At 40.5% G+C, this 27,328-nt stretch overlaps 1 protein-coding gene across 2 annotated transcripts in view; it reads left to right on the top strand.

Annotated features, from left to right (window-relative positions):
• The window catches only part of CBL (Cbl proto-oncogene), a gene marked incomplete at its 3' end in the record, with an annotated part of 112,573 nt that overhangs the window by 15,800 nt on the left and 69,445 nt on the right, over positions 1-27,328 (top strand). For both annotated transcript variants that reach the window (XM_081154430.1, XM_081154429.1), the window contains exon 2: positions 20,435-20,682. In XM_081154430.1, the coding sequence (XP_081010556.1) occupies positions 20,435-20,682 (248 nt within the window). The remainder of the gene's footprint in view (positions 1-20,434; positions 20,683-27,328) is intronic.

Below are 27,328 nucleotides of genomic sequence, written 5' to 3'. Positions count from 1 at the left end.
GGTATCATCCATTTATTTAGGGAGATAAGGAGGGAAGGAGGGAGAAGAGAGAGAGAGGGAGAGGGGAAGGGAGAGGGAGAGAAAGAACAAAACATTGATGTGAGAGAGACATTGATTGTTTGCCTCCCTCATGCACCCCGACCTGGGCTGATGATCGAACCTGCAACCTAGGTACGTGCCCTTGACTGGAAATCAAGCCTGTGACCCTTTGGGCCACCACTCTAACCATTGAGCCACACCGGCCAGGGCTATCATCCATTTTTTTATAGATGAAGATAGACTCAGAGAGGTTATGTAATTTAGTTACTAGCAGAGACTGACTTGGAATCCAGGATTACCCACCATCTAAGGTTTAGTTATTTCCTCCATACAATATCTTCTCTGGTATATATAACAAAGTTTCAGTAACAAAAGCCATTTATACCTATGTTGGCACACACAGCATTGCACACACAAAGAACACCCTGCCATTCACACAATCAAGCAAAGTAGACATTCTTTTGAATAATAATAAAAGTGTTTAATTAGTACATTCAATGAAATATCTGTTAACTACTTTTTTTTTTTTTTTAATATCTTTATTGATTTCAGAGAGAGGAGAGGAGAGGGAGAGAGAGATAGAAACATCAGTGATGGGATAGTCATTGATCGGCTGCAGCCCGCAACCCGGGCATGTGCCCTGACTGGGAATCAAACCCCTGTCTCCTGGATCCTAGGTCGATGCTCAGCTGCTGAGCCACACCCGCCTGGGCTCTGTTATCTACTTTTAAGTTAAGGGTTCATGTGTCTTCAGATCATGTGTACTGATTTCTTTGCATAGAGACACATTATTTTCCCATCATACTTAATTCAGGTTATCTGTGATAACATTTATATTTTTTATTCCATCTCTCTCCCCCTCATTAGAGCTCCTCAGGACCAAGGCTTTGTCTTAACTTCTGTTTCTGTGCCCAAGACATAGAGTACTTGCTGGGTAAAGTGCAACCAGTTAACAAAGTCAGGTGGGGTCAAAGCATATCCCCTCGTTTTCTATATGGTTAATCAAGGGGTCAGGTAGGGAATCTTTTTTGATTTTAAAAATTTTTTATTATTTTTAATGCTTAATTGAAGTAACATAAGTAATTTTACCCTTTTGGGTTATAAAGATAACATATAGTCATTGTAAAACATGAAGTGTTGTTTTTATGCCTATTAAGAGCTGCCCCAAAGCATGCAAAATTTTTAATAATTCCTTATGAAAAACGAACTCAATTGAGCATTTCATGTGATTCATGATAGAAAATTTGCAAGGTATATAGAATAAAAGTAGCATTAGGCCAGGGAAGAAGATAATCTGCTCTGTTCAGTTTGTGACTTTGGTTGAATTCTTTGGTGATTCTTGCTATAGTAAAATCTGTTTTTAATACAGGGTGGGGCAAAAGTAGGTTTACAGTTTGTGTGGAAAAGAATATAATAAATAATAATACATGAATAAACTGTGTTTTGCATACTCACAACTGTAAATCTACTTTTACCCCACCCTGGATGTTGTTAGTCAGCAGTATACATGTAATGAACCTGACGAATCAGAGTTCATGTTATATTCAAACATACAATAATGTTTATACAATGAAAAACCATTTCCCTAATGACCATCCTAGAGCATGAAAAGAAAAATGGACTAAGTATTAGTTTGAAAACTGAGCCTGAACTTCAATCACATTTTCTAATGAAGTTGTTAATTCCGATCTATATTAGGTTTGTTAGAAGAGGGGGATTATAACAAGCAAGTCATTGTGAAATGTTTTCATGATTAGCACATTTTGTGCTGGAAGGAAATAGGTGGGAGTAGTCAACAAGGAGTACTGGAAGCTAGCCTCAGCTCTGTCCCCACAATGTTCCTTCCTGCAGCAGCTTCCAAAAAGAGGAGTGGAAAGGGATGCTTATGATGGCATCATGGCTGGTGCATGCTCTCTGGGGATTCAAGCCCTGGGGGGAGATGCAGTGCCCCTCTCTTAGAAGCTCCCATGGTTCCCTCAGAAGAAATCAGCAATGACTCTGGGTCTTCTCTCTGCAGCTTTTGGGATGATGCTGAGTCTTGTTTAGTAGACTCTGCTGCCTGGGCACCTTCCCATAAACCACTGACTGCTGCCTTTCCTGTGGCTCTGGGCTTAGCCATGGAGAAGTCTTAAAGTAAGGCCAACACATGGTTCTTCAGTGAGTGGGATGGAATCCTAATTCCTGCCTCCTTTCTGACACCCACTTTGAATAGCAGTACATCAGTGTGACTCTCTTTGTAAAAACAACTTATGAACCATAAAATATACAGGACGAAATGTAAAAGTCCCCTTTTACTCTCATACCCTCAGGTGACCACCCCTCCAGCGGTGACTATCACCCCAGTCTGTGTCCCCTTCCCTAAGTAGCTCTGAGGGGGTTGGACCGACAGCATTGTCTTTGAAAGATTTATGGACTTGATTAAGGTGTTGACTATAGCGTTCACTAAGACTGATAGCCAGGTTCTAATCATTCCTTATATTGTAGCGCATTTACAATTTCACATCTGCTAATACATGAAAAGCTCAGGTGTTTCTTATGAGAATGAAACAGATTCAGAGAGATTAAGTAACGTGTCTAAGTCATCCCGCTAATACTTTTGTTTTTATGTGAATCTTGAGTTGTTATTCAGACTCTCAAGTGATTTCTTTTTTAAAAAATATGTTTTTTAATTGATTTTTTAGAGAGAGAGGCAGGGAGAGGGGTTGAGAGAAAGAAACATCAATGAGAGAACATTGATCGGCTGTCTCCTGCACGCCCCCTACTGGGGATCGAGTCTGAATCCCGGCGTGTGCCCTGATGGGGAATGGAACCAGTGACCTCTTGGTGCATGGGATGATGCTCAGTCCACTGAGCCACACTGGCCAGGCTGTTAAGTGATTTCATATAAACAGTGCTTCTTGGACTTTAACATGAATTCGGATCATCTGGGGATATTGTTAAAATGTACTGCCTGAGTAGATCTGGGGTGGGACCTGAGATTCTACATTCCTGACCAGCTCCCAGGTATAGTCCATGCAGCTGGCTAGGGAATCACACTTGAAGTAGCAAGGCTCTAAACCACAGTTGCTTTAATCTTTGACAAATGACAGATTTTTTAAAAAGAAATGGTAACAAAGCATCCTATTTCTGTTTAAGATTTTAGTTATGTTCTTTTTAAAAAAAATATATCTATTGATTTCAGAGAGAGGAAGGGAGAGGGGGAGAGAGAGCTAGAAGCATCAGTGATGAGAGAGTTATTGATTGACTGCCTCCTGCACACCCCCTACCTGAGATCAAGGCCGCAACCCAGGCATGTGCCTTGACCGGGGATCGAGCCGTGATCTGGATCGTAGGGTGATGCTTAACTGGCCAGCCCAGCTGGCCGGGCAGTTATTATGTTCTTAAATTTCGAAATTATCACTCATAGAATTATACATTTTTAAATAAAAGTGGGACTTTTAAGCAAAATTAGTTCTAGAATTTTTTCTTTTTAAAAATTTGCTACATTATGGAGATTTTTCCATGTTAATACCACTTATACGTCTTCTTGAATTTAAAAAAAAAATTTTTTTTTTAATACACTAGGGTATGTTTTTTTAATATTGATTTTTAGAGAGAGAGGAAGGGAGGGAAAGAGAGAGGGAAACATCAGTGTGTGAGAGACATCAATCGATTGCCTCCCAGGGATCAAATACACAACCCAGGTATGTGTCTGACCAGGAATCAGACCTTCGGTGTATGGAGGCTGCTCCAACCAGCTGAGCTTCTTCAGTTCTTTTTAAGGTCTGTATAAGATTTTATAATATGACTGTATATTTATTTAATGTGTTTATATTGCTTATCTTCTAGGTTATTTTTTATTTTTAATATTAGAAACAGTGCTTCAATGACTATCCATTATGCAGTTTCCAAATATTTCTTTAGATTAAACTCCTAGAAATGAAATAGGCCGAGTCAAAGGAATCGTACATTAAACTTTAAAAAATATATACTATATGAAACTAAATAACTTGACATGTGTTGACATCTTAACCATACAGTTTTTATACATGGATTCTTTTTTAAAAAAATTCATTTTAGAGAGAGAGGAAGGGAGGGTTGGGGGGAGAGAGGAGAGAAACATCGATTTGTTGTTCCACTTATTTATGCATTCATTGGTTGTTCTTGTATGTGCCCTGACCAGGGATGGATTCTATTTTTAAAAGGGCAAAGTAATTCTCTGCCCAGACATATTAGTTAAACTTCAAACGAAACACTTAGAATGAGCTAGAGATGAAATGATTTTAGCATCACTTTTGGGTGTCTGACCCTAATTAAAGATACAGCTATGTGTTAGGATACTGCAGTGCCTGTTTGGTCTGAAGTCCCCCCCATCCCCAACCCCCTATCTTGTCTTCTCAGATTAAGTAATAGTTTGCCTAATGATCCTCACAGAGCTATCCCAGAGCCCTTTGTATACACCTTCAGTTATATCACCAGATTGTAAGTGTGCTTGTGCTGGGTCATCTTTAACTTCCCAGCATCTGGTATATAGTTTGTGTTCAGTGAAAGTGTGGAAAGGTGCCAAAATAATTTTCACCTAAGATAACTAGGAATCAGCTACCATATTTCAATCAACAAACTAGAGAAGGATTGTGGGTGGAAGCAGAGGGCAGATATGTGCTAATATACATATTTACATTTGTAAAACTGTTAAATCTCTTCAAGTTTCTGAGTTGATGAGTTTCTGAAACTTGAAGTTTTAAGAAGACTTTAGGAAATTAAAGTCTTATGAGACTTTAGAAACTACTTTGGTCTCTTTCATTTATAGAGGTAGAATTGAGACCCAGAGAGGTAACCTGCCAGGTCATGTAGCCAGTTCATGTCATTCACCAGATGAACCCAGGGCTGCAGACTCCTGTTCTGGTGTCTCTTTTGCTATACATCCTGCTCTCTTGAGCAGTGTTGATTCTTTTAGAAGTATAATCAAGTTTTGCATGTTTTATGTATAGCTCAACATACTGAATACTCGTTTTTGAGGCCTAATGCTTATTTTAATCGTGTTTTAATGTATGAAAAAGTTTGAAATGAAAAATGCTTCCATGGGTAAGTTGAGTCTACAGAGATAAAAATCCTGAGTCACAGTCCTCAATGCTTATAGTCTTCTGCTTAATTAGAAACGCAGGTTCCTTTGTGTAAGAAAACATTGTGTTCAAAATAGAATTAGGCTTAGGCAGTGTTGTCTATAGCTTTTCTCTTTTTTAAAAATTTAGCAATTTCCAAGCATAATTTTATTTCTCTTTATTGTGATGATGGCACTTTCCAGATTTTTTCTGTTGACCATTGAGCCTTGGCAGAAGCAGAGGGGAGCCAGGCTAGTGAGAAAGCTACTGTGAATGGAGTATGTGGCAGCTGTACAAGGGTACTGTTGGTTTCCCAGAGCTATGCACATTTTTCTTTTTGACATTATTCTGAGTGATGCTGTAAATGTACAGCAGAAGCAAACAAAAGGCAGCCATTTTTGCTATTGTGAGACTCGGAAAGCAAAATAAAGTTGGCCGAATAGAGAACAGACTAGGCAGGAAAATATTTTATCTTTCAGAAATTGTTTGGTGACTTTTTGTAAGCTCAGAGTGTACATTTGTGCTTTAGTTAACTGTGACTGCCAATTTAATATCCACTAGGTAACAAAGGCAGGCTGTTTGGCCTTTGGTATTTGTTAACTATTGACTCGAATAATTCACAGAGCCTTTCTGGAACTTCTCCTAGAGGTTATAAATATTTAGGGCGTGTTTTTTTTTTTTCTTTCCAGAAGACTTTACTATCCAAAGAGTAGTTCTACCTATGTATTTTCTTTATTGTCTGTGTTAGTATCAAAGATTCAGAGTTGTTAGTGGAGTGCTGATTTCCCTGGTTATGTGATGATTCATCTCAGAAAGATCTTGAGAAAAGTAGACACTTATCTACAAATGATCTTTTACAAGGTCACATTCTGGGGAGAGCTATATAACATTCCTGGGAGGTACATGGTACTAGTTTGAAATGCAAATTAATCAAGGATTTTGGAGACATTTTTTAACTTGTGTTAGTGTAGATCTGGTATGTTATGGGGGTGTGTGACATATTTTTCAGTTCACTGTCATTAATAACATTTACTGATTGCATGTTATAGGTTGGGCAATGTATGTAAGATCAGAGTGACGTAAGTTTCGGTTTTTGTTGTTATTGAAGGGAAATATCTTTTTTTCCACAGATTTTAGGCAAATATTACATTTTAACGTGAATTACATGATGTTAATAATTTGCCTTTAAATAGGGAGTATATATGAGTTTGTGTGTTTAGCCTGCATATAAATGTAAACACTTTTATTGGGAGCTGTTTGGTTTGGACCTTTGAAGGAGTGGTTACTGTAGCTTTTGTAGATTGCTGGCCACCCTATTCTTGGGCAGCTTGCTGTTTTTTCTCTATTCCTTGGGTACCAATTAGTCTGAGACCATGCAGAATTGGGAAGGTAGCTGTGGCATGGGCCAGGATGGTAGGAATAATGGTGTCAATTTCTGGGCTTCACTGAAGGGTGATGGGAGGTCTGCATTCTGTCTTCGGTAGATAATTCCTGCCTACCCTGCATAAAAGCTGTATGGACCTGGGGAGGGGAACTAACATTTACTGAAAGCCTACTTTATTGGAAACTGCACCGTTTCATAAACGTTTTACTATGAAGTAGGTATCATAAGAACTGAAGCTCAGAGGTTAAGAAATTTGCTGAAGGTAAATGACTGATAACAGAACATTTTGACATGGCTTTTTGATGCAATCTTGACAAAATACTAAAACAGTTGGCCCTTTAAAAATTTTTTTTAAAATATGTTTTTATTGATTTCAGAGAGAGGATGGGAGAGGGAGAGAGAGACACACACACATCAATGAGGAGAGAGAGCCATTGATGCTCCACTGGGGATCGAGCCTGCAACCTGGGCATGTGCCCTGACCGGGAATTGAACTGAGATCTGGATCCTAGGTCGATTCTCAACTGCTGAGCCACGCCGGCCGGGCAGCCCTTTTAAATTTTAATTGAAAACTTATAAACATATTTTAGGCTTCATTGTAATGTCTGCCTACTCCGTATTTCTGTCTCACTTTCTTCACCTTGTTCTCTGCGTTTTAGTTTCACTGACCTTTCTATTCCTCAGGCAAATCCAAATGTGTTCCTACTTAGGGCTGTTGCATTAGTTTTCCCTTCTATTTGGGCTACTCTTTTGTTGAGTGTACATGGCCAACTCCTTCCTGTAATTTCAACTCTTAACCCAAATTTATCTCAGAAAGCTTTCCCTACTCACTATTCTTTTTTTTTTTTTAAATATATCTTTATTGATTACAGAGAGAGGAAGGGAGAGGGAGAGGGAGAGAGATGAGAGTCACTGATCAGCCGCCTCCCGCACGCCCCCTGCTGGGGACCAAGCCCGCAACCGGGCATGTGCCCTGACCGGGAATCAAACCCTGATCTCCTGGATCCTAGGTCGATGCTCAGCTGCTGAGCTACGGCTGCTGGGCCCTCCTCAGTATTCTAAAGTCGTCATCCAGGATTTTCTTACTGTACTACTTTATTTTAATTCTCTGCATAAAACCTGATTTTTTTAATGTTGATTTTTTTAAAAAATTGTTGTTTCTTGCCTTATTCCTCTCAGATTCAGGGATGTTGTCTTTGTCATTTTTGTGTCACAGTGCATGACACATATGGGTGGGGCAAATGTAGGTTTACAGCTTTGAGTACACGAAACACAGAGTTTATTCTCATATTATTATTTATTTATTATTGTATTATTTTTCCATTCAAACAACTGTAAACCTATGTTTGCCCCACCCTTATTTGTTGAATGGATACACTGAGAAAAATCAAAACCATCAGGTACAGCTTTCTTTAACTTACTGCTGCCTCCATAGCTCTGAATTTGTCTCCTCCTAAACCTGTCCTAACTCCTTTTCTTCCTGTTTTAGAGGAAGGAGATGTCCCTTCTTTTAATGGTGTTAGTGTTCCTAGCAGTGTTGTAGATCCCATTTCCTGTTCAGTTTTCTCGGAAAATAAAAATCTTCAATCATATACTTGTTGTCTTTGCTTGGTACTGCTCTGTTAGTTTCAGTGTCATTCTCCCCTTCTTCCTTCCATGGATTAACCCAGGAACCTACTATTGTAATTTTTTTTATATATGTATATATATTCTGTAAAATATATTCTGAATTATAAACACCCAACTTACAAATGAGGTTTTGGAATGTAACACTTATACATTGGGGACTGTCTCTATTTGTTTTATTAGTAGGAGTTCTTGACTCTCTCACACTTAGAATATCGTTGTCTTCTGAGGTGGAGCCTGTTTTTCTTGGCTGTGCCATTCTCTTTTGGCTCGAAATCTTTGATAGGATGAGCACTTCCTGAGGCACTTGAAATATTCATACATCGGTTTTTTGTTGATTTAGCTCTGTTTATTTGCTAGGCTTATATGTAGGTCCTGTTTTCAAAAGTTTAGGAAATGGTGTACAGAGAATAAAATATCTAGCTTTAAAAATTTAATATTGTCTCACTCATCATGTAAAGAGTCACTGATGAGTAGTCATTAAATGGGAATTTTGCAGTTGTTCTCGATGGACCTGACGATTCCACTTCTGGGGAATCTATCCTAAGGAAATAATATCATATTTAGAAGAGTAAAATACCCAAAGATGTTCATCACAGTGATACTTACAATACTGAAGACTTAAAACAATATAAATGTTAAAACAAAGTGGGGGCAGTGGTTAAGATACAGTATAGACTGGAATCATTTAGACATCTCAAAAACTTTATAATGAGCTTCTGGTGACACATAAATATAGGTATTTTAAAATGCGAAATAATGAGGAAGATGTCAGACTTCTGCAACCTTCAGACTAGGTTGTTTCAAATGAAATGTACTGTTGACAATTAGAAAAGCTAGAAGATGTTGAGGAACTATAAAGGCAGTGAGGAATTACGAGACCAAGCTCTGAAAGATAAGGAAAGCTCTGAGAGGTGTGCCTGATGTTTGAGGCTCCCTTGCCCGTGAAGTCATTGCTGACTCTGGAAGTAACAGCTGAGAGACTGAATAGAGTTTTCAAAATATTTATGTCAAGGAAGACAAAAAAATTGGAATTAGAGCCTGCCAAGGTGAAGGGGCCCTGGGAAACTCTCTAGGTTTTGGGTTGGGTTCCTGAGGTCCTAAATCATAGGAGTAAGGGTGAAACAGAAGTAGACCAGTCCTTTTAAGGACTGAAGCCCAGTTTTTAAATCTTAATTCTGGATTAAGATGATCTAGAATTCCTAGTGTCCTTAGCCTATCTGCCTGCCAGAACCAAAAGTAAATCCTTTATGAATAACATCATCCTCAGCTTGTCTCTGTACTTTTTTATATATAATGTTCAGCATTCCATAAAAAATAACTAGGCATATGAAAATACAAAATGCAGTCAAAACCAAGAGGAAAAATTAACAGTAGAAACATACCTATGAAGATAAAGATATATTTGAGTTATCAGTCATGGACTAACGGTATATTTATGATTAATGTGTTAGAAGAATTAAAAACAAAATCATTTTGACAGAGACTTGAAATGATAAAGAATGAAATAGAAATTCTAGAACTGAAAAAACACAAGAACTGATTTTAAGAACTTAGTGGATAGGTTTACTAACAGCCTAGATACAGCTAAAGAGAGAATCAGTGAAGTGAGAGGTAAATCAGGAAAAAAAAAGTCCAAATTGAAGCATTGAGAGACAAAAGGATGGAGAATACAGAAAAGAATATAAGAGACAGATGGAATATGGTGAAAAGGTCTTATATAAGTAATTGAAGTTCCAGAGGGAGAGCAGAAAGAGAATGGGGCAGAAGGAATATTTGATGAGAAATTGGCTGGTAATTTCCCCAAACTGATGGTAATCATAAAGTTGCAAATTAAAGAAGCCATATAAACACCAGGAAAACTGCAAACAGAATACATCCAGACACATTATAGTAAAATTGCTGAAAACATGAGCCAAAGAAAATCTCAAAAGCAGCCAGAGAATAAATGACATTTACCCTCAAAGAAGCAATGAGACTTACAACCTGCCCTCAACAGTAACAGTGGCATTCAGAAGGCATGAAATAGCAATCGTAAAATGATGATGTAAAATAACTGTCAATCTTTAGTGAAAAAAGCTTGTAAGAATGGATCCTCTCTGTGCTCCCCAGAGAGGGGTCCACACGGCATTGTCCTTGGTTCCCACATAACTTAAAAGGAAACTTTCAGAATGTCTAGAGCCCTTGATGTCCAGCAAATGAAGGAGGAGGAATTTCCTTGCAGCAGGAACCCACTTAAGTCACACCCACCTTGACTCCCAAATGGAACAGTGCATCTATAAAAGGAAGAGTGATGGCATCTACATCATAAATCTTGAAGAGAACCGGAGAGAAGCTTCTACTGGCAGCTTGTGCCATTGTTGCCATTGAAAACCCTGCTGATGTCAGTGGCATATTGTCCAGGAATATTGGCCAGTGAGCTTTGCTGAAGTTTACTGCTGCCACTGGAGCCACTGCTGTTGCCATCCGCTTCACCTCTGGAACCTTCACCAACCAGATCGAGGCAGCCTCCTGGGAGCCTAGACTTATGGTGGTTACCGATGCCAGGGCTGACCACTAGCCTCTTACAGAGGCATTTTATGTTAACCTACCTACTATCGCTCTGTGTAATGCAGACTTTCTGCGCTATGTGGACATTGCCTTTCCTTGCAGCAACAAGGTGGCTCACTCAGGCCACTGAATGGGTAGGAACAACCACTGAGTCATCTTAAGCTGTTTTTCCACAAACTTTTAATTTTTTTTTGTTTTTTATTTTTAGACAGAGGGAAGGAGTTCGGGGTGGGCGGAAACAGAAACATTGATCGGGTGTCTCCGATACATTCCTCGACCGGGGATCAAACCCACAGTCTAGGTATGTGTCCTGATGAGGAATCGAACCCGAAACCTTTTGGTGTACGGGACAGTGCTCCAGCCAACTGAACCACTCACCAGGGTCTGAGGGACCTAATTTTATTTTTTTCCATATGGACAGCCAGTTTCCCACTAATTTTTCTCTTGAACTCTGATGTTATGCCACTTCTGATACTGAATTTCCGTACATGTGTGAATCTGTGTTTTGGTTTTCTTCTGTTCCATTTGGCCATTTACTGTCTTTGATCAATATCACACTATTTTAATGATAAGATACACTAAGTCTTGAGAACACATTGGGATACCTTGTGATTTTTCAAAATAGGCTTGGATGGTTTTGGTCCCTTTTTCTTTCATGTGGGTTTTGGGTTTAACTTGATAAGTTCCATGATAAAGCTCATTGGAATTTTGTTATTTGTTAATCTTCACTCTAGCATATTTTTTCCATTGGCTTTTAGAGAGAGTAGAAGGGAGGGAGGGAGAAAAGAAGAGAGAGAGAAACAGAAACATCAATGTGAGAGAGACACATCAATTGGTTGCCTACCTCAGGCACCATGACTGGGTTCGAGGATGGAACCTGCAACCCAGGTGCCCTTAACTAGAAATCAAACCCACTACCCTTTTGTGCATGGACTGATGCTCTAACCACTGAGCACCACCGGGTGGGGTGCTCATTGGAATTTTGCTAGGAATCACACTGAATTTATAAACTAATCGGAGAACTGACTTTTAAAAAAATGTATATATTTATTGATTTCAGAGAGAGGAAAGGAGAGGGAGAGAGAGTTAGAAACATCAATGATGACAGAGTCATTGATCGGCTGCCTTCTGCATGCCCCCAACTGGGGATCAAGCCCGCAACCCGGGCATGTGCCCTGACCGGGAATCGAACCCCGATTGCCTGGATCCTAGGTTGACACAACCGCTGAGCCACGCCTGGCTGGGCAGAACTGACATTTTTACTTTGAGCCTTGTTGTTCTTTTTTTTTTTTTTTTAATTTATCTTTATTGTTGAGAGTATTACAGGTGTCCCATTTTCCCCCCAATTGATCCCCTCCACTTCGCTCCCACCCCCTTCCCAGGCCTTCACCCCATTATCGACTATGTCCATGGGTTATACATATATGCATATAACTTCTTTGGTTAATCTGTTCCCACCCTCCACCCCCCTTCCCTCTTTCCTCTGAAATATGATTGTCTGTTGCCTGCGTCAGTGTCTTTGGATCTATTTAGTTTGTCAGATTTCTTTTGTTCATTAGCTTCTTCTTAAAGAAGACCCTTCAACTTTTCCTGTAGTGCTGGTCTGGTGGTGATGAACTCCTTTAGCTTTTTCTTATCTGTGAAGGTCTTTATTTGACCTTCAGTTCTAAATGATAGCTTCGCTGGGTAGAGCAATCTCAGTTGTAGTTCCATGTTTTTCACCACTTTGAATATTTCTTGCCACTCCCTCTGGCCTGCAAGGTTTCTTTTGAGAAATCAGCGGACAGTCGTATGGGTGCTCGCTTGTAGGTAACTAACTGCTTTTCTCTTGCTGCTTTTAAGATTCTCTCTTTGTCTTTAATCTTTGGCATTTTAATTATGATGTGTCTTGTTGTGGGCCTCTTTGGGTTCCTCTTGTTTGGGACCCTCTGTGCTTCCTGGACTTGTAAGTCTATTTCTTTCCCCAGGTAGGGGAAGTTTTCTGTAATTATTTTTTAAAATAGGTTTTCAATTCCTTGGTCTCTTTCTGCCTCTTCTGGCACCCCAATAATACGAATGTTGGGCTTCTTGAAGTTGTCCCAGAGGCTCCTTATTCTATTTTCATATTTCTGGCTTCTTTTTTCTTTTTGCTCTTCTGGTTGGGTGTTTTTTGTTTCCTCATGTTCCAAATTGCTGATTTGATTCTCATCGTCCTCTACTGTTGATTCCCTGTAAATTATTCTTCATTTCAGTTCGTGTAGCTTTCATTTCAAATTGGTACTTCATTATGTTATCAATTTTCTCAGTTATTTCCCTAATAGTCTGCTTAAACATCCTTATAACCAAAATTCTGAACTCTCTATCTGTTAGCTTGCTTGGATCTATTTCATTTAGTTCCTCTTCTAGAGATTTCTTCTGTTCTTTCCTTTGTGACATGTTTCTTTGCCTCCACATATTGCTGCTTCCAGGTGTTTGTTTCTGTGTATTAGGTAGAGCTGCTATGTCTCCTGGAATTTGTAGAGTGGCTTTGTGTAGTAGGTGTCCTGTAGGGTCCAGTGGCTCAGCCTCCCCAGTCACCTGAGCTGGGCCTTCTAGGTGCTCCCCTCTGTGGGCTGTGTGCACTGTCCTGTTGTAGTTGAGCCTTGGTTGCTGTTGGCGTCCCTGGGAGGAACTGACCTCCAGACCAATCAGCTGTGAGGACCAGCTGCAACTACAGCCGGAGAGCTGCTGTGCTGGAGACACCCCTATGGAGCAGGATTTACTTCAGTGGAGCTTTGGTTCACCAAGTGTGCCCCTTGAGTGTGTCACTCGTGGATGTGGTAGGGTTGTAGTCCAGCGTGGTCAAGTCTGACCACCAGGTGCACTGTCTCTGGGGCCACCCGGGAGGTGCAAAGTTAGCCTGTGCCAGTGCCTTGCCCAGCGCCCCCCAGCATGAGCTGCACAGCAAACCGTAGTTGGCTGCTACTTGTGCTGGGCTTGGAGGTGTCCAGGAGAGGCCACGCTATAAGCCAATGCAGCTGCCGCTAGTGCCAGGCCTGGGGCCACTTATCAAGCCATATGGGGCCGGCTGCTGCTTGTTTGAGAGATTCTAGGAAAGTCCTAAGCATGAGGCTCGAGAGGCCACTTGCACAGAAAAGTCACTGGAAATGGCCTGGATGAGCTGCAGGTGGGGAGGGGCGGGGCCTCTGGGAATCTCGGGGCGGGGCCAAAGGTGTGAGTCAGGTGCTGGCGATTCAGATATGGCGCCTGCCTGCCGGCTCTATGAGGCGAAGACTCACCACAGGAGCCATGGCCTCGGCCAGCCCTTCTGCCTGGGAGGAAGCCGCCCCTCCACCTCTCGCCCAGATCTCAGGCAGGTTAGTTCCTCCCCGAGTGTCCCAGGTCCTTTCCGGCTGCTGCCCGGCGCTGCGCTCAGAGGGAGCGTCCGAGTGAGTCCCTGCCGGGCCCTTTAAGAGGAGCTGCTGGGGCTCCTACAGCCTCCGAGACCCTCAGCCACAGTCCCCGTTGGTTTCACAGCCCGAAGTTGTGGGGACGTCTCTTCCCGGGCCTGGAGCCCTGGGCTGGGGCCTGATGTGGGGCTGGGACCCCCCACTCCTCTGGGAAACCCCCACCGCCGAGATTCCCTCCCGGGTTTCAACCGCCGCACCGGGTGTGGGCCCATGGCCACGTCTCTGATTCAGCGGCCATCCGCCCGCGTCTGCGCCCCTACCACCAGTTTCGGTGCTTCTTGAGGCTTATTCTTAAACGTGATAGAGTTCTCCATTAATTTCTGTGTTTTATGTTCTTCAGTAAAGTTTTATAATTTTCTTCATGAAAGTTACATATCTTTTATTAGATGTATTCCTAGGAACCTTAAATTTTATTTATGCCATTTTAAATGGCAACAATTAAAATCATTTTCAAATTATAAAATGTGAGTTTTGTGTGTTTTGGTATATTGATCTTGAAACCAGCAACCTATTAGACTGTTAGTATTGTTTCTAATACTTTATCAGTTCTCTTAGATTTTCTTCATGGATAGTGGTATCATCTGCAAATAAAATTATTTTTTGTTTCATTATCTGTACTTTTACCACCTTTGTATGGCCACCTAAACAATATATTTATTTTTTTAATCCTCACCTGGGATATTTTTTCCATTGCTTTTCAGAGAGAGAGTAGAAGGAATGGAATGAGAGAAAGAGAGAAACATCCATGTGAGCACCATTTAATATGTTGATTGGTTATTTGGATATCTTCTTTTGTGTTCCTGTTCAAGTCTTTTGCCCAGTTTTATATTTGTTTGTCTTTATCTTATTGATTTGTAGATTTAAAAAATATGTTCTAGATATGTATGTCTGGATATTTATGTATTGTACATATCTTCTCTGATTTTGTAAATGTGCTTTTACTCCTTCTGTGGTGTCTTAGAAGTTCTTACTTTAAAAATAGTACAACTTAATGTTTTCCTTCATGGTTAATGCTTTTTTTCTTTTTAAATAATTTTTCATTTTTCACTTGGAGTTGACATACAATATTATATTAGTTTCAGGTGTATAACAGCATGATTAGACATTTATATAACTTAGAATGTGATCACCCACAATGAATCTAATACTCATCTGACACCATACATAGTTATTAGAACATTACTGACTATATTCCCTATGCTGTACTTACATCCCTGTGACTATTCTGTAACAACCAATTTGTACTTAATCTCTTCACCTTTTTTCACCCTCCTCCAGTTCCCTTCCCATCTGGGAACTGTCAAAATGTTCTCTGCATCCATGAGTCTTTTTCTGCTCTGCTGTTCATTTATTTTGTTTTATAGATTGCACGTATAAGTAAAATCATCTGGCCTTAGTCTTTCTCTGTCTAGCTTATTTCACTCAGCACAGTATCTTCTAGGTCCATCTGTGTTGTTGCAGATGGCAAGACTTCATTCTTCTTTTTTATTTTTAGTCCTCACCAGAAGATATTTTTTCCATTGCTTTTCAGAGAGAGTTGAAAGGGAGGGAGGGAGGGAGAGAGAGAGAGAGACACACACAGAGACAGAGAGACAGAGACATCGATGTGAGAGAGACACATCGATTGGTTGTCTCCTGCATAAGCACGGACTGGTGGCAGAGATCGAACCTGCAACCCGGGCATGTGCCCTTCGCCTGAATTGAACCCGGGACCCTTCAGTCTTCCGACGGATCCTCTAACTACTGAGCCAAACCAGCTAGGGCAAGATTTCATTCTTTTTTATGGCTGAGTCATATTCTGTTGTATATATGCACCACTTCTTTATCCACTCATCTAATTGATGGACACTTAGGTTGTTCCCATATTGTAAATAATGCTGCAATGAACATACGGATGTATATGTCTTTTTGATTTAGTGTTTTGGGTTTCTTTAGATAAATATCCAGAGGTGGCATTGCTGGGTCCTTCTTTGTCTGTTGTGATAGCTGGTATTTTAGAGTCTATTTTGTCTGGTGTAAGTATTGCTACCCTAGCTTATTCTGTTGTTGTTTGCATTTTCATAGAATATTTTTTTCCAACCCTTTCCTTTTAATCTGTGTGTCTTTTGATATGAAGTGTGTCTCTTGTAGACAGCATATGTTATCCATTCAGCCACTGTATATCTTTTGATTGGAGCATTTAACCTATTTGCATTTAGAGTAATTGTTGATAGGTATATATTTATTGCCATTTTACTCATATTTTTTATTTATTTATTTTCATTGTCTTCTTAAAAAGACCCTTTAATATTTCTTGTAATACTGGTTTGGTAGTGATGAACTCCTTTAGCTTTTTCTTGTCTGGAAAGCTCTTTCTGCTTCAATTCTAAATGATAGCCTTGCTGGGTAATCTTGATTGTAGGTCCTTGTTTTTCATCACTTTGAATATTTCTTTTTTTTAAAAATATATCTTTATTGGTTTCAGAGAGAGGAAAGGAGAGGGAGAGAGAGAGATAGAAACATCAATGACGAGAGAGTCATTGGTTGAGTCCGCAACCCGGGCATGTGCCCTGACCGGGAATCGAACCCCGATTGCCTGGATCCTAGGTTGACGCTCAACCGCTGAGCCACCCCCGGCCGGGCTGAATACTTCTTGCCTGCAGAGTTTCTGTTGAGAATCAGCTGACAGTCCTATGGGAGCTCCCTTGTAGGTAACTAACTGCTTTTCTCTTGCTGCTTAAGATTCTGTCTTTGTCTTTAACCTCTGGCATTATGATGTGTCTTGCTGTGGGCTCTTTGGGCTCATCTTGTTTGGGACTCTGTGCTTCTTGGACTTATATGTCTATTTCCTTCACCAGGTAGGGAAGTTTTCCATCATTATTTCTTCAAATAAGTTTTCAATCCCTTGCTCTCTCTCTTCTCCTTCTGGCAACCCCATGTTGCAAGAGTTGCTATCCTTGAAGTTGTTCCAGAGGCTCCCTGCACTATCCTCATTTTTTTGGATTATTTTTCTTTCTGTTACTCTGATGGGGAGTTTTCTGCTTCCTTATCTTCCAAATTGCTGGTTTGATTCTCTGCTTCGTGGACTCTGCAGGTGATTCCCTGTAACGTATTCTTCGTGTCAGTTACTTAGTTCTTTCCTTTGGGCATCTTTTTATTTATTTATTTATTTACTTATTTAATTTTTAATTTTTTAAAATATGTCTTTATAGATTTCAGAGAGAGGAAGGGAGAGGGAGAGAGAGAGAGATAGAAGCATCAATGATGAGAGAGTCATTGATCGGCTACCTCCTGTAGGCTCCACCCGGGGATCAAAGCCGCAGTCTGGGCATATGTCCTGACTGAGAATTGAACCATGATCGCTTGAATCATAGGTTGATGCTCAACCGCTGAGCCACGCCAGCCTGGCTGGACCTCTTTTTAATGTTTTCTATCTCCATTTTTATGTTTTCTATCTCTTTGTTGAAGTTCTCTCTAAGTTTCTATACTCTTCCCCTAAGTTTATTGAGCATCCTTATAACCAGTGTTTTGAACTATACATCTGATAGATTGTCTCCATTTTGTTTAGTTGTTTTTCTGGAGTTTTGTTCTGTTCTTTCATTTGGGACATGTTTCCTTGTCTCTTCATTTTGGCAGCCTCCTTGTGTTTGTTTCTATGTATTAGGTAGAGTTGCCACATCTTTTGGGCATGGTAGAGTGGCCTTATGTAGTAGGTGTCCTAAAGGGCCAGTAGCTTAGCCTCACCAGTCACTCAATCTGCACATTCTAGGCAGCCTCTGTCTGGGTTGTGTACACCCTCCAGTTGTAGTTGAGTCTTGACTGCTGTTGGCATGCCAGTGGGAGGGATTTACCCTCAGGCCCAAAGGCTACAAGGACTGGCCTTGACTAGTGTGGAGAATCTGCTGTGCAGGGGCCAATCCCAGGGAACTAGGACATACTTCAGTTGGGCTGTGGTGTCCGCTGAGTCTACCCCTTGAGTGTGTCTCTTGTAGAAGAGTTTGGGTGTTGCTTCGGTGTGGTCTGAAGCTGTCTACCACTTGTGCTGGCTCTGGAGCCTCCCAGGAGGTGCAGTTCAAGGTCAGCCGCTACCTGTGCCCTGCCCGGGACCACCCTGCATGAGCTACAAAGCAGTCTGCAGATGGCTGCTGCTTGTACTGGGAGAGGCTAAGCTGCAAACCAAGGCAGGCTGCTGCTAGTGCTGAGTCTGGGCCACTTACCAAGAGGCATGGGACACGCTGAGGCCAAATGCTGCTTGTTTGAGATATTTTAGGAAAGTCCACAGCATTAGCCAAGACAGGGCATTTATATGAAAAAGCCACTAGAAACACCTTGGGTGGGCCTGCGGGTTGGGTGGGGCACGGTCTCGGAATCACCAGGGTGGGGTGGGTGAACAGTTAGCCAGGTTGATGGAGACTCCCATATAGCGTCCGCCTGCCAGCTCTGTCGGGGGGAGGGTTCAGCAAAGGAACAACGGCGTGTGCCAGCCTTCTGTCTAGTAGAAAGCTGCCCCTACAGCTCTGATGTCAAATAATTCAGTTCCTCCTCATATGTTCACAAGGCGCCTTTCGAGCTCTAGCACTGGGACTCAGAGCGAGTGAGTCTGAGTAAGTCTGTGCAGGAGCTCTATAAGAAGAAAGCCTGGTACCCCAGAAGCCCTCCATCTCACTCAACCACAGTCTCCACTTGTTTTTACAGCCAGAAGTTATGGGGACTTCTGTTCTCGACTCTGGAACCCTGGGCTGGGGGCCTGGTATGGGGCTGGGACCCCTTGCTCCTCAGGGACCTCTGCTTTTCAGTGGGGATTCCAAAGCCGAGATGTCCCTTCCGATTTTTCACTGCCACAGGTGGGTCTGGGACTAGCCAGTTCTGTGTCTCCTCCCCTCCTACCAGTCTTGATGTGGTTTCTTTATTATATCCTTAGTTGTGGGACTTCCGCTGAGCTAGATTTCAGGGGTTCTGAATGATGGTGGTTCTGTAGCTCAGTTGTAATTTTGATGTGGTTGTGGGAGGTTCTGAGCCCCTCAGTTTCCTATTGCTGCCATCTTGACCCAAAGCTTGATTAATGCTTTTTATGCTCCTGTTTAAGAAATTTTTCTCTATCATGAAGTCATGAAAGATTATTTTCTAAAGCTTTATAGCTTTGCCTTTCTCATTTAGGTTTATCTCGCTTTTTCTTTTTGTGGTACAGTGTATGTTGAGGGTTTAGTTTGATTTGTTTTTTTTCCCTAGCTGTATCCCTAGTTGTTCCACTACTATTTTTTGGAAAAGACCACTCCTTTGTGATTAGTCAAGGGTCCATATATATGTGGATCTTTTTCTAGACTTCTGTTTACTAATTTATTTGTCTTTTCCAGATACAGAAAAACCTATGTAAATGGAAGGTACAAAATGGTAGGAGTAAATGCAGATTATCAGTGATAACAAATACAAAATGGACTAAACTCACCAGTTAAACACAAAGGTAGTTACATTGGGTTTTAAAAATCTAGCTATATGTTCTTTAAAAGAGACCCGTTTAAAACATAAGAACTCAGAAAAGTTGAAAGTAAAGGTGGTAAAAAGAATTACCAGTCCAGCCAGTGTGGGTTAGTTGGTTGAGGATCATCCTGTGCACCAAAAGGTTGCCGGTTTGATTCCTGGTCAGGGCACATGCTCGGGTTGCGGGTTCAGTCTGGGTCATGGTGAGCGGATGGGGTGGCCAATCAGTGTTTCTTTCTCACATTGAAGTTTCTCTCTCTTTCTCTCCCTTCCTCTCTTTCTGAAATCAATGAAAACATATTTCAAAAAAAAGGAATTACCTGGCAAATTCTGAGAATCCTGCAGTTATATGAGAAGAAAAGGTATCTCAATCAACTCCATGCTTTGTTGGGTCCAAGGCCTCTCTGCTCCTGTCCCCTAGTGGTTGTTCAAAGTCCATGCCCCTACATCACCAAGATTTACCTCTTAGGGCAGCCATCTTCTTTGTTTCCGTGCTTGAGAATTTTCTTATGCTATCCTGGAGTAAGCCATGCATTTAAAAGAAATTTGCTGTATTTCCTCTAGCATATTTTAGGCATTTGTGTTGATGTTCCCCCACTCCCCTGCCTTCCTGCTTCAGTTGTCTAGTCTGTTAGGCTTTGTCTGAATCATTAGTCTCTCATATGGTTTTAAGAAGCCACCCTTCTAGGAGGACCACTAAAAATGTGAATCGATTGCCTGTGGGCAAAGGGTTATGGATCATTTCTTACATTCTTACCCACTTTTCACAGTTCTGCAGTCGCACATATGTGATTCCTTTTTAAACCTGAAAAAGGAAATTTGTCCTTAAGATCCTCCAAGTAATAGTCCTTCTTTTCCATTTGTTTCAGGTGGTGCGCTTGTGTCAGAACCCAAAGCTGGCGCTAAAGAACAGCCCACCTTATATTCTAGACCTGCTGCCAGATACCTACCAGCATCTTCGCACTATCTTGTCGAGATACGAGGGGAAGATGGAGACACTTGGAGAAAATGAGTATTTTAGGGTGTTCATGGAGAATTTGATGAAGAAAACTAAGCAGACCATAAGCCTCTTCAAGGAGGGGAAAGAAAGAATGTATGAGGAGAATTCCCAGCCTAGGTAATGGACAATACTGCACAAATACTCGTTCAGCCTGTGCCTGCTTGGATGGCAGCACACGGAAGTAGTTGAGTTGGTTTTAATTTTGTGTCATCCAGAATGCAAAGTTGACATTTGATTTAAAGGTGTGCTTTATAGAAAAGGTTGCCTTGGAGGATATTGAACTGTCCCTAGCTTCAATAGGTTTGTTTACCTATGAAAAGTCAGTGACTTCTAATCATGAAGATGAGTTGGAGGCAGTAGGTCCTTTAGAGACCCTGAAGATCATGAAAATGATCTTCATGATAGGTGAGAGTGTGAAAGAAAAAGGGGGTTAAACTGAGGCTGGGAGTAAATAATAAGAGGTCAGATTTTGCCAGAGCTGTAGCATATTAGGTAAATTTTAAGTATGGGATAATAGGAAGAAAAATTAAGCCAATAGCTGAGATAACTTTTTAAAATAAAGTGTAGTGAAATGACATATCTTTTATAGGTTAAGTGAATTTTCAAATAGAATAGATATTGGCAAATGCAGTTAATTCAATAAATATTTGGGGGATCACTATGTATTTTTTTGTTCTTATTAAGTACTAAAAACTATATTGGCTATCTTATGTCATTAGCTTAATTGTTGGAAGTTATGTACTGGGAGAGGAGTAGGTTGATTATATATGTGGGTGTAGCTGTATTTGTTTTTATTCAATTGAAAATAAATACTAAGTCATCTAAAACAAGTAATTTCCACTAGACGTTTTTAGGGAATAAATTACTCTTGAGGAGTGACTTGAATTAGGGGGACAGTAATTTCTGAGGGCATTAATTTGGCCTGCATTATTTGAGCAGTAACTTACTAAATGGTGTCCTTGTCCACCACTCCCTTGACCCTGTTTTAGATTCTGCGAACCTTTGTCTCTCACTTAACATTTTATTCACATCATTACTCACATTATCTTTACTACCAAAATTACTCAGGTTGGTCCAGGATATCAGTTTTTTTCTTCTTAAAAAGATTTCTGGCCCTGGTCAGTTTGACGCTGGTTCGAGTGTCAGCCCTGGGACTGAAGAGTGGGTCTCAGGTTCGATTCCCTGTCAAGGCTCGATCCCCGGCTCTGGTCGGGGCATGTGCAGGAGACAACCAATCGATGTGCCTCTCTCACATCAGTGTTTCTTTCTGTCTCTCCCCCTCCCTTCCACTCTCTCTAAGAAATCAATGGAAAAAATATCCTCGGGTGAGGATTAACCAAAAAAAAATTTCTTGTGACTAAATTCAGTGTGTAGGAATCGTTGTAACTTCCAGTTTATACGAAAATGAGCCTCCCATACGCACCCCAACCGGGGCCCAGGGATCAAACGTGCAACCCAGGTACGTGCCCTTGACCAGAATTGAACCCGAGACCCTTCGGTTAGTGGGCCGACGCTCTAACCACCAAGTCATGCTGGCCAGGGTGTATTGTTGAGTTTTAAAAAAATGATTTTATTTTATTAGGTACCAGAACTTTAAAATTTTAGTTGCCATCTACAATGAACTAGGTTCTGTTTAGATTCTAGGAGGTGAAGAAAAGAGTTAAGCATTCAATTATGATGCTATGTAATAAATGCTTTAATAGAGATGTATACAAAATGCTGTGAAAATACAGTTTTGCTTAGTGGCATCAGGGAGGGTGGCACAGAGAAGGTGTTATTTGAGCTAGATTTTGAAGGGTAGGAATTTTCTAGGCAGAAGAGTAATGAAAAGGCCTTTAATACAGTGGCATGAAAATGCAGGCTCTGTATGTTTAAGGAATGTGAGCAGTCTGGTTTGGCTAGAATTGGGGGAGATAGATAAGGTGGAAATACAGGTTGGAGTTAGATTGTAAAGAGCTGCTCTTTGACCTTTACACCTTCTCCTATAGATAACAGGCTGCCATAGAATAATTTTTTTCTAAAACAGCATTTTTTTTAAGATTTTTAAAAATTGATTTTTAGAGAAAGAGGAAGAGAGAGAGAGAAACATTGATGTGAGAGCAAAACATTGATTGGCTGCCGCCTGCATGCTCCCTACCAGGGATCAGGGGATCGAGGCTGCAACTCGGACATGTGCCCTGACTGGGAGCATGGGACGACACCCAGCCAACTGAGCCACATTGGCCAGGGCACATTTTTTATAGTGAAGTAAAAATTACAGATCTTCTGGTCTTGGAGCATATTGACCATTGTTTAACATTCCTTTCATGACGAATAGTTCATCACTTAGAGGCAGTATAGTGTAGTGATTAAGAGGATGGACTCTGAAGCCTACTGCCTGAGTTGAATCTTCACTTTTTCACTTAGTTGTGTGATCCCTCACCATCCTCATCTGGTATAATAATAAATAAATCCTCAAATGGTATAATAATGGTACTTTCCTTGTAGGGTTGTTGGGAGTTATTCAATGAGTAACTAAATGTTTAGTACTTAGAACAGTGATTAGCATTCGAAAGTGACGAGTGTGTTAGATGTCATTATCTTTTTTTTTTTATTAAACATATCTTTATTGATTTCAGAGAGAGGAAAGGAGGGGGAGAAAGAGAGTTAGAAACATCAATGATGAGAGAGTCATTGATCGAGCCTGCAACCCGGACATGTGTCCTGACCGGAATCGAACCCCGTTTGCCTGGATCCTAGGTCGATGCTCAGCCGCTGAGCCACGCCCGGCCAGGCAGCTCTCATTATCTTCATCATCATCATTATTTTCATTACTATAAACAGATTATTGTATCTGGCTGTGTATCAGTGATACTACCAGGAACTAACGAAGACCAATTTGCCCTAACTATCTGGCTTTATACTATGTTTGCAAGTTCTTTTGCCCTTTTTTTTTAAAAAAAATATATCTTTATTGATTTCAGAGAGAGGAAGGGAGAGAGAGAGAGAGAGAGAAACATCAATGATGAGAGAGCCTTGATTGGCTGCCTCCTGCGTGCCCCCTACTGGGAATCGAGCCTGCAACCCTGGGCACGTGCCCCAACTGGAAATCGAACCCTGACCTCCTAGATCATAGGTAGATGCTCAACCACTGAGGCACGCTGGCCGGGCTCTTTTGCCTTTCTTAAAACCTTACTTTCAATATGCCTGTATATATCAGTTTTACTTCCCCTAATATGAAGCTTTTAAGCCATAATGGGCTTTGAATCCGTACAACCAGTTTTATACAAATTATATGTAAAGTGATATTAAATTTCATGTGAAAATCAGATTTGTTTAAAGAAAGGAAAATATATGGCTTTACTGTATGGTCTTTGAGATCTGTATTTTGGTTGCTTAGAGGATTTTTTTCCTATTGAGTTTTTAAATTGAGATATAGTTTACATACCATAAAATTTACCCCTTTAAAGTATACAGTGCACTGGCTTTTAGTGTGTTCACGAAGTTGTGCAACCATCAGTACTGTCCAATTTCAGAATATTTCCATCACCCCAAAAAGAAACCTTGTGCTCATTAGCAGTCACTTCCCATTCCCCATTCCAGCCCCTCCCCCAAGCCCTGTCAATCACCAATATCTACTTTCTGTTCATGTTGATTTACCTGTTCTAAAAATTTCATATACGTAGAATCATATAACAGGAGCCTTTTTTGTCTGGCTTTTTTCACTTAGCATGTTTTCACAACTCACTCATGTTACAAATAGCATGATCAGTACTTCTGTTCCTTTTTATGGCTAAATAATATTTCATTGTATGGATAAATACCATGTTTTGAATATGAACATTTCACTGTTCCCACTTTTGACTACTATGAGTAATGCTGCTACGAACATTTGTGTACAAGGTTTTGTGTGGCTGTATGTTTCAGTTCTCTTGGGTACATACCTAGGAGTAGAATTGCTGAATCATATGGTAGTTTTATGTTTAACTTTTGAGGAACCACCAAGCTGTTTTTCCCAGCAGCTGTACCATTTTACATTCCCCAAGCAATGTATGAGGGTTCTAATTTCTCACCAATACTGTTATTGTTTATTTTTTCTTTATTATAGCCACCCTCCTGGGTATGAAGTGGCTATCTCATTGTGGTTTTGATTTTTATTTCCCTAATAAGCAATAATTTGAGCATCTTTTCATGTGTTTATTGACTATTTAAATATCATCTTTGTAGAAATGTCCATTCAAATCCTTTGCCCATTTTTATTTTCTTTCCTTTTTTAAAAATTGATTTCAAAGAGAGGAAGGGAGAGGGAGAGAGAGATAGAAACATCAGTGATGAGAGAGAGTCATTGATTGCTTGCCTCCTACACACCCTGTACTAGGGATGGAGCCTGTAACCCGGGCATGTGCCCTGACCGGGAATTGAACTGTGATCTCCTGGTTCGTGGAAATTTTTTTTTTTAATCCTCACCTGAGGTATTTTTTCCGTTGCTTTTCAGAGAGAGTGGAAGGAGAAAACAAAGAGAGAAACATCAATGTGAGAGAGACACATTGATTGGTTGCCTCCCGCACTCGCCCAGACTAGACTGCAGCCAGGGATCGAGCCTGCAACTGAGGTACGTGCCCTTGGCCGGAATTGAACTCAAGACCCTTCAGTCCAAGAACCAATGCTCTAACCACTGAGCCAAACCGGCTAGGGCTCCTTTGCTTATTTTTGAATTGGGTTGTCTTTTTATTATTGAGCCGTAAATGTGCTTTGCATATTCTGCATACTAGACACTTATCAGATACTTGATTTTAAAAACTTTACTACCACCCAGCCAGTGTGATTTGACTCCCAGTCAGGGCACATGCCCTGGTTGCGGGCTCGATCCTCGGTGGGGGGCTTGCAGGAAGCAGCCAATCAGTGACTCTCTCATCATTGATGATTCTCTCTCTCTCTCTCCCTCTCCCTTCCTCTCTCTGAAAGCAATAAAAACATATTTAAAAAAAAAAAAAAAAAAGGCATAATGACTACTACCATTCTGTGGGTCTTTTCACTTTCTTAATAGTATCATTTGAAGCAGAAAAGCTTTTTATTTTGATTAATTCAAATATTTTTTCTTTGATTATTTGTGATTTTGATGTCATGGCTAAGAAACCATTGCTTAATCCAAGGTCAAGATGATTACACCATGATCAGTTTGAGTTATTTTTTTATACAATATCTGGTGCACATGAAGGTCTTAATTTCTTTTGCATGTGGATATCCAGTTTTCCCAGTACCATATGTTGAAAAGACTGTCTTTCCCCCTTTGAATGGACTTGGCATGCTTGTCGAAAATTAATTGACCATATGTGAGAGGTTTTATCTCTGGGCTCTCTATTCTATTCCATTGATCTGTATGTCTGTCCTTATGCCAGTACCACACCATCTTGATCACTGTGGCTTTGCAGTAAAGCTTTGAAATAAAGAAATGTGAGTCCTCCAACTTTGTTCTTTTTCAAGATTGTTTTGGCTATTCAAGGTGCCTTGAGCTTCTTTATGAATTTTAGGATAAGCTTGTCAATTTCTGCAGAAAGGGCAGCTGGAATTTTGACAGGAATTGTGGTGGACCTGTAGATCAATTTGGAGTATTGCCATCTTAACAGTATTCCAAGTCTTTCTGTCTTTGACCATGGGATGTCTTTTCATTTACTTAGGTCTTCTTTAACTTATTTCAGCAGCAATTTGTAGTTTTCAGTGTACAAGTGTTAAGTTTATTCTTAACTATTTTATTATTACTGATGGTGTTATAAATGGAATTGTTTTCTTAATTTCATTTTGGATAGGTTGTTGCTGGTGTATAGAACACAATTGATATTTATATATTGATCTTGTATCCTGCAGCTTTGCAGAACTCATTTATTGGTTCTGGTAGTTTTATAAGTGGATTCTTTAGGATTTTCTACAAACAAGATCATGTCATGTGCAAACAGAGATACAGTTTTACTTCTTCCTTTCCTTCGTGGATGCATTCATTTCTTTATTCTGCCTAATTGCTCTGGCTAGAACCTCATGTTGAATAGAAGTGGTGAGAGCAGACAGACATCCCTGCCTTGTTCCTGACATTAGGAGAAAAGTGCTCAGTTTTTCACCATTGAGTGTGATGTTTGTGGTAAAGTTTTTACAGATGCCCTTCACCGGGCTGAGAAAGTTTCCATGTATTTCTTGTTTGTTCAGTGTTTTTTACTATGAAAGGTTGTTATAGGAGTTTTACATTTTGTTCCTGATTTTTCTTCTTGGGAGAGAGAAACCTGTGGATGTGTAAAATTCTAGAAAATGGATATCTAAAGTCGAGAGAAGGGCAAGAATATAGATAAGCCCCAGAATAACTGAAACCAGAGTTGAAAATGCTGCCAAGACTATCTGCATTCTCTCAATGTTGGTTAATAACTAAATTACAGGAAAATTTGGCCTCTGCTACACCCAAGATTTAAATCTTATGGATTTCCACTATAGCAGAATGGTTTGATTCTTAGTTCTGGTTTTGACTTTGGCTTGGACCAAGTGATTATCCCTGGAACAATCAGCTCTGGAAAGAAATGCTAAGTGCTGTCATTAGTCCATCATAGACCAGGTGTCAACTGTGGGTGAATCTGTCATGGTTTGGGAACTTACCTGCTTCTCAAAAGCCATGTGCATGTGGGCGTTTGTTCTCTGGCTAGATATTGGGGAGCTACTTAGTGAAGGATTTTCCAGAACTGTATCTGTCAGTACACAATGCAGTTGCTCCCTGTCTTTACTTTTGGGAGGGTATTAGATGAAT

The sequence above is a fragment of the Miniopterus schreibersii genome (genome assembly GCF_964146895.1).
Source record: "Miniopterus schreibersii genome assembly, chromosome: 12".
NCBI lineage: Eukaryota > Metazoa > Chordata > Mammalia > Chiroptera > Miniopteridae > Miniopterus > Miniopterus schreibersii.
Note: the sequence above shows the minus strand (reverse complement) of the source record. Positions and strands in the feature narration are given on the sequence as shown.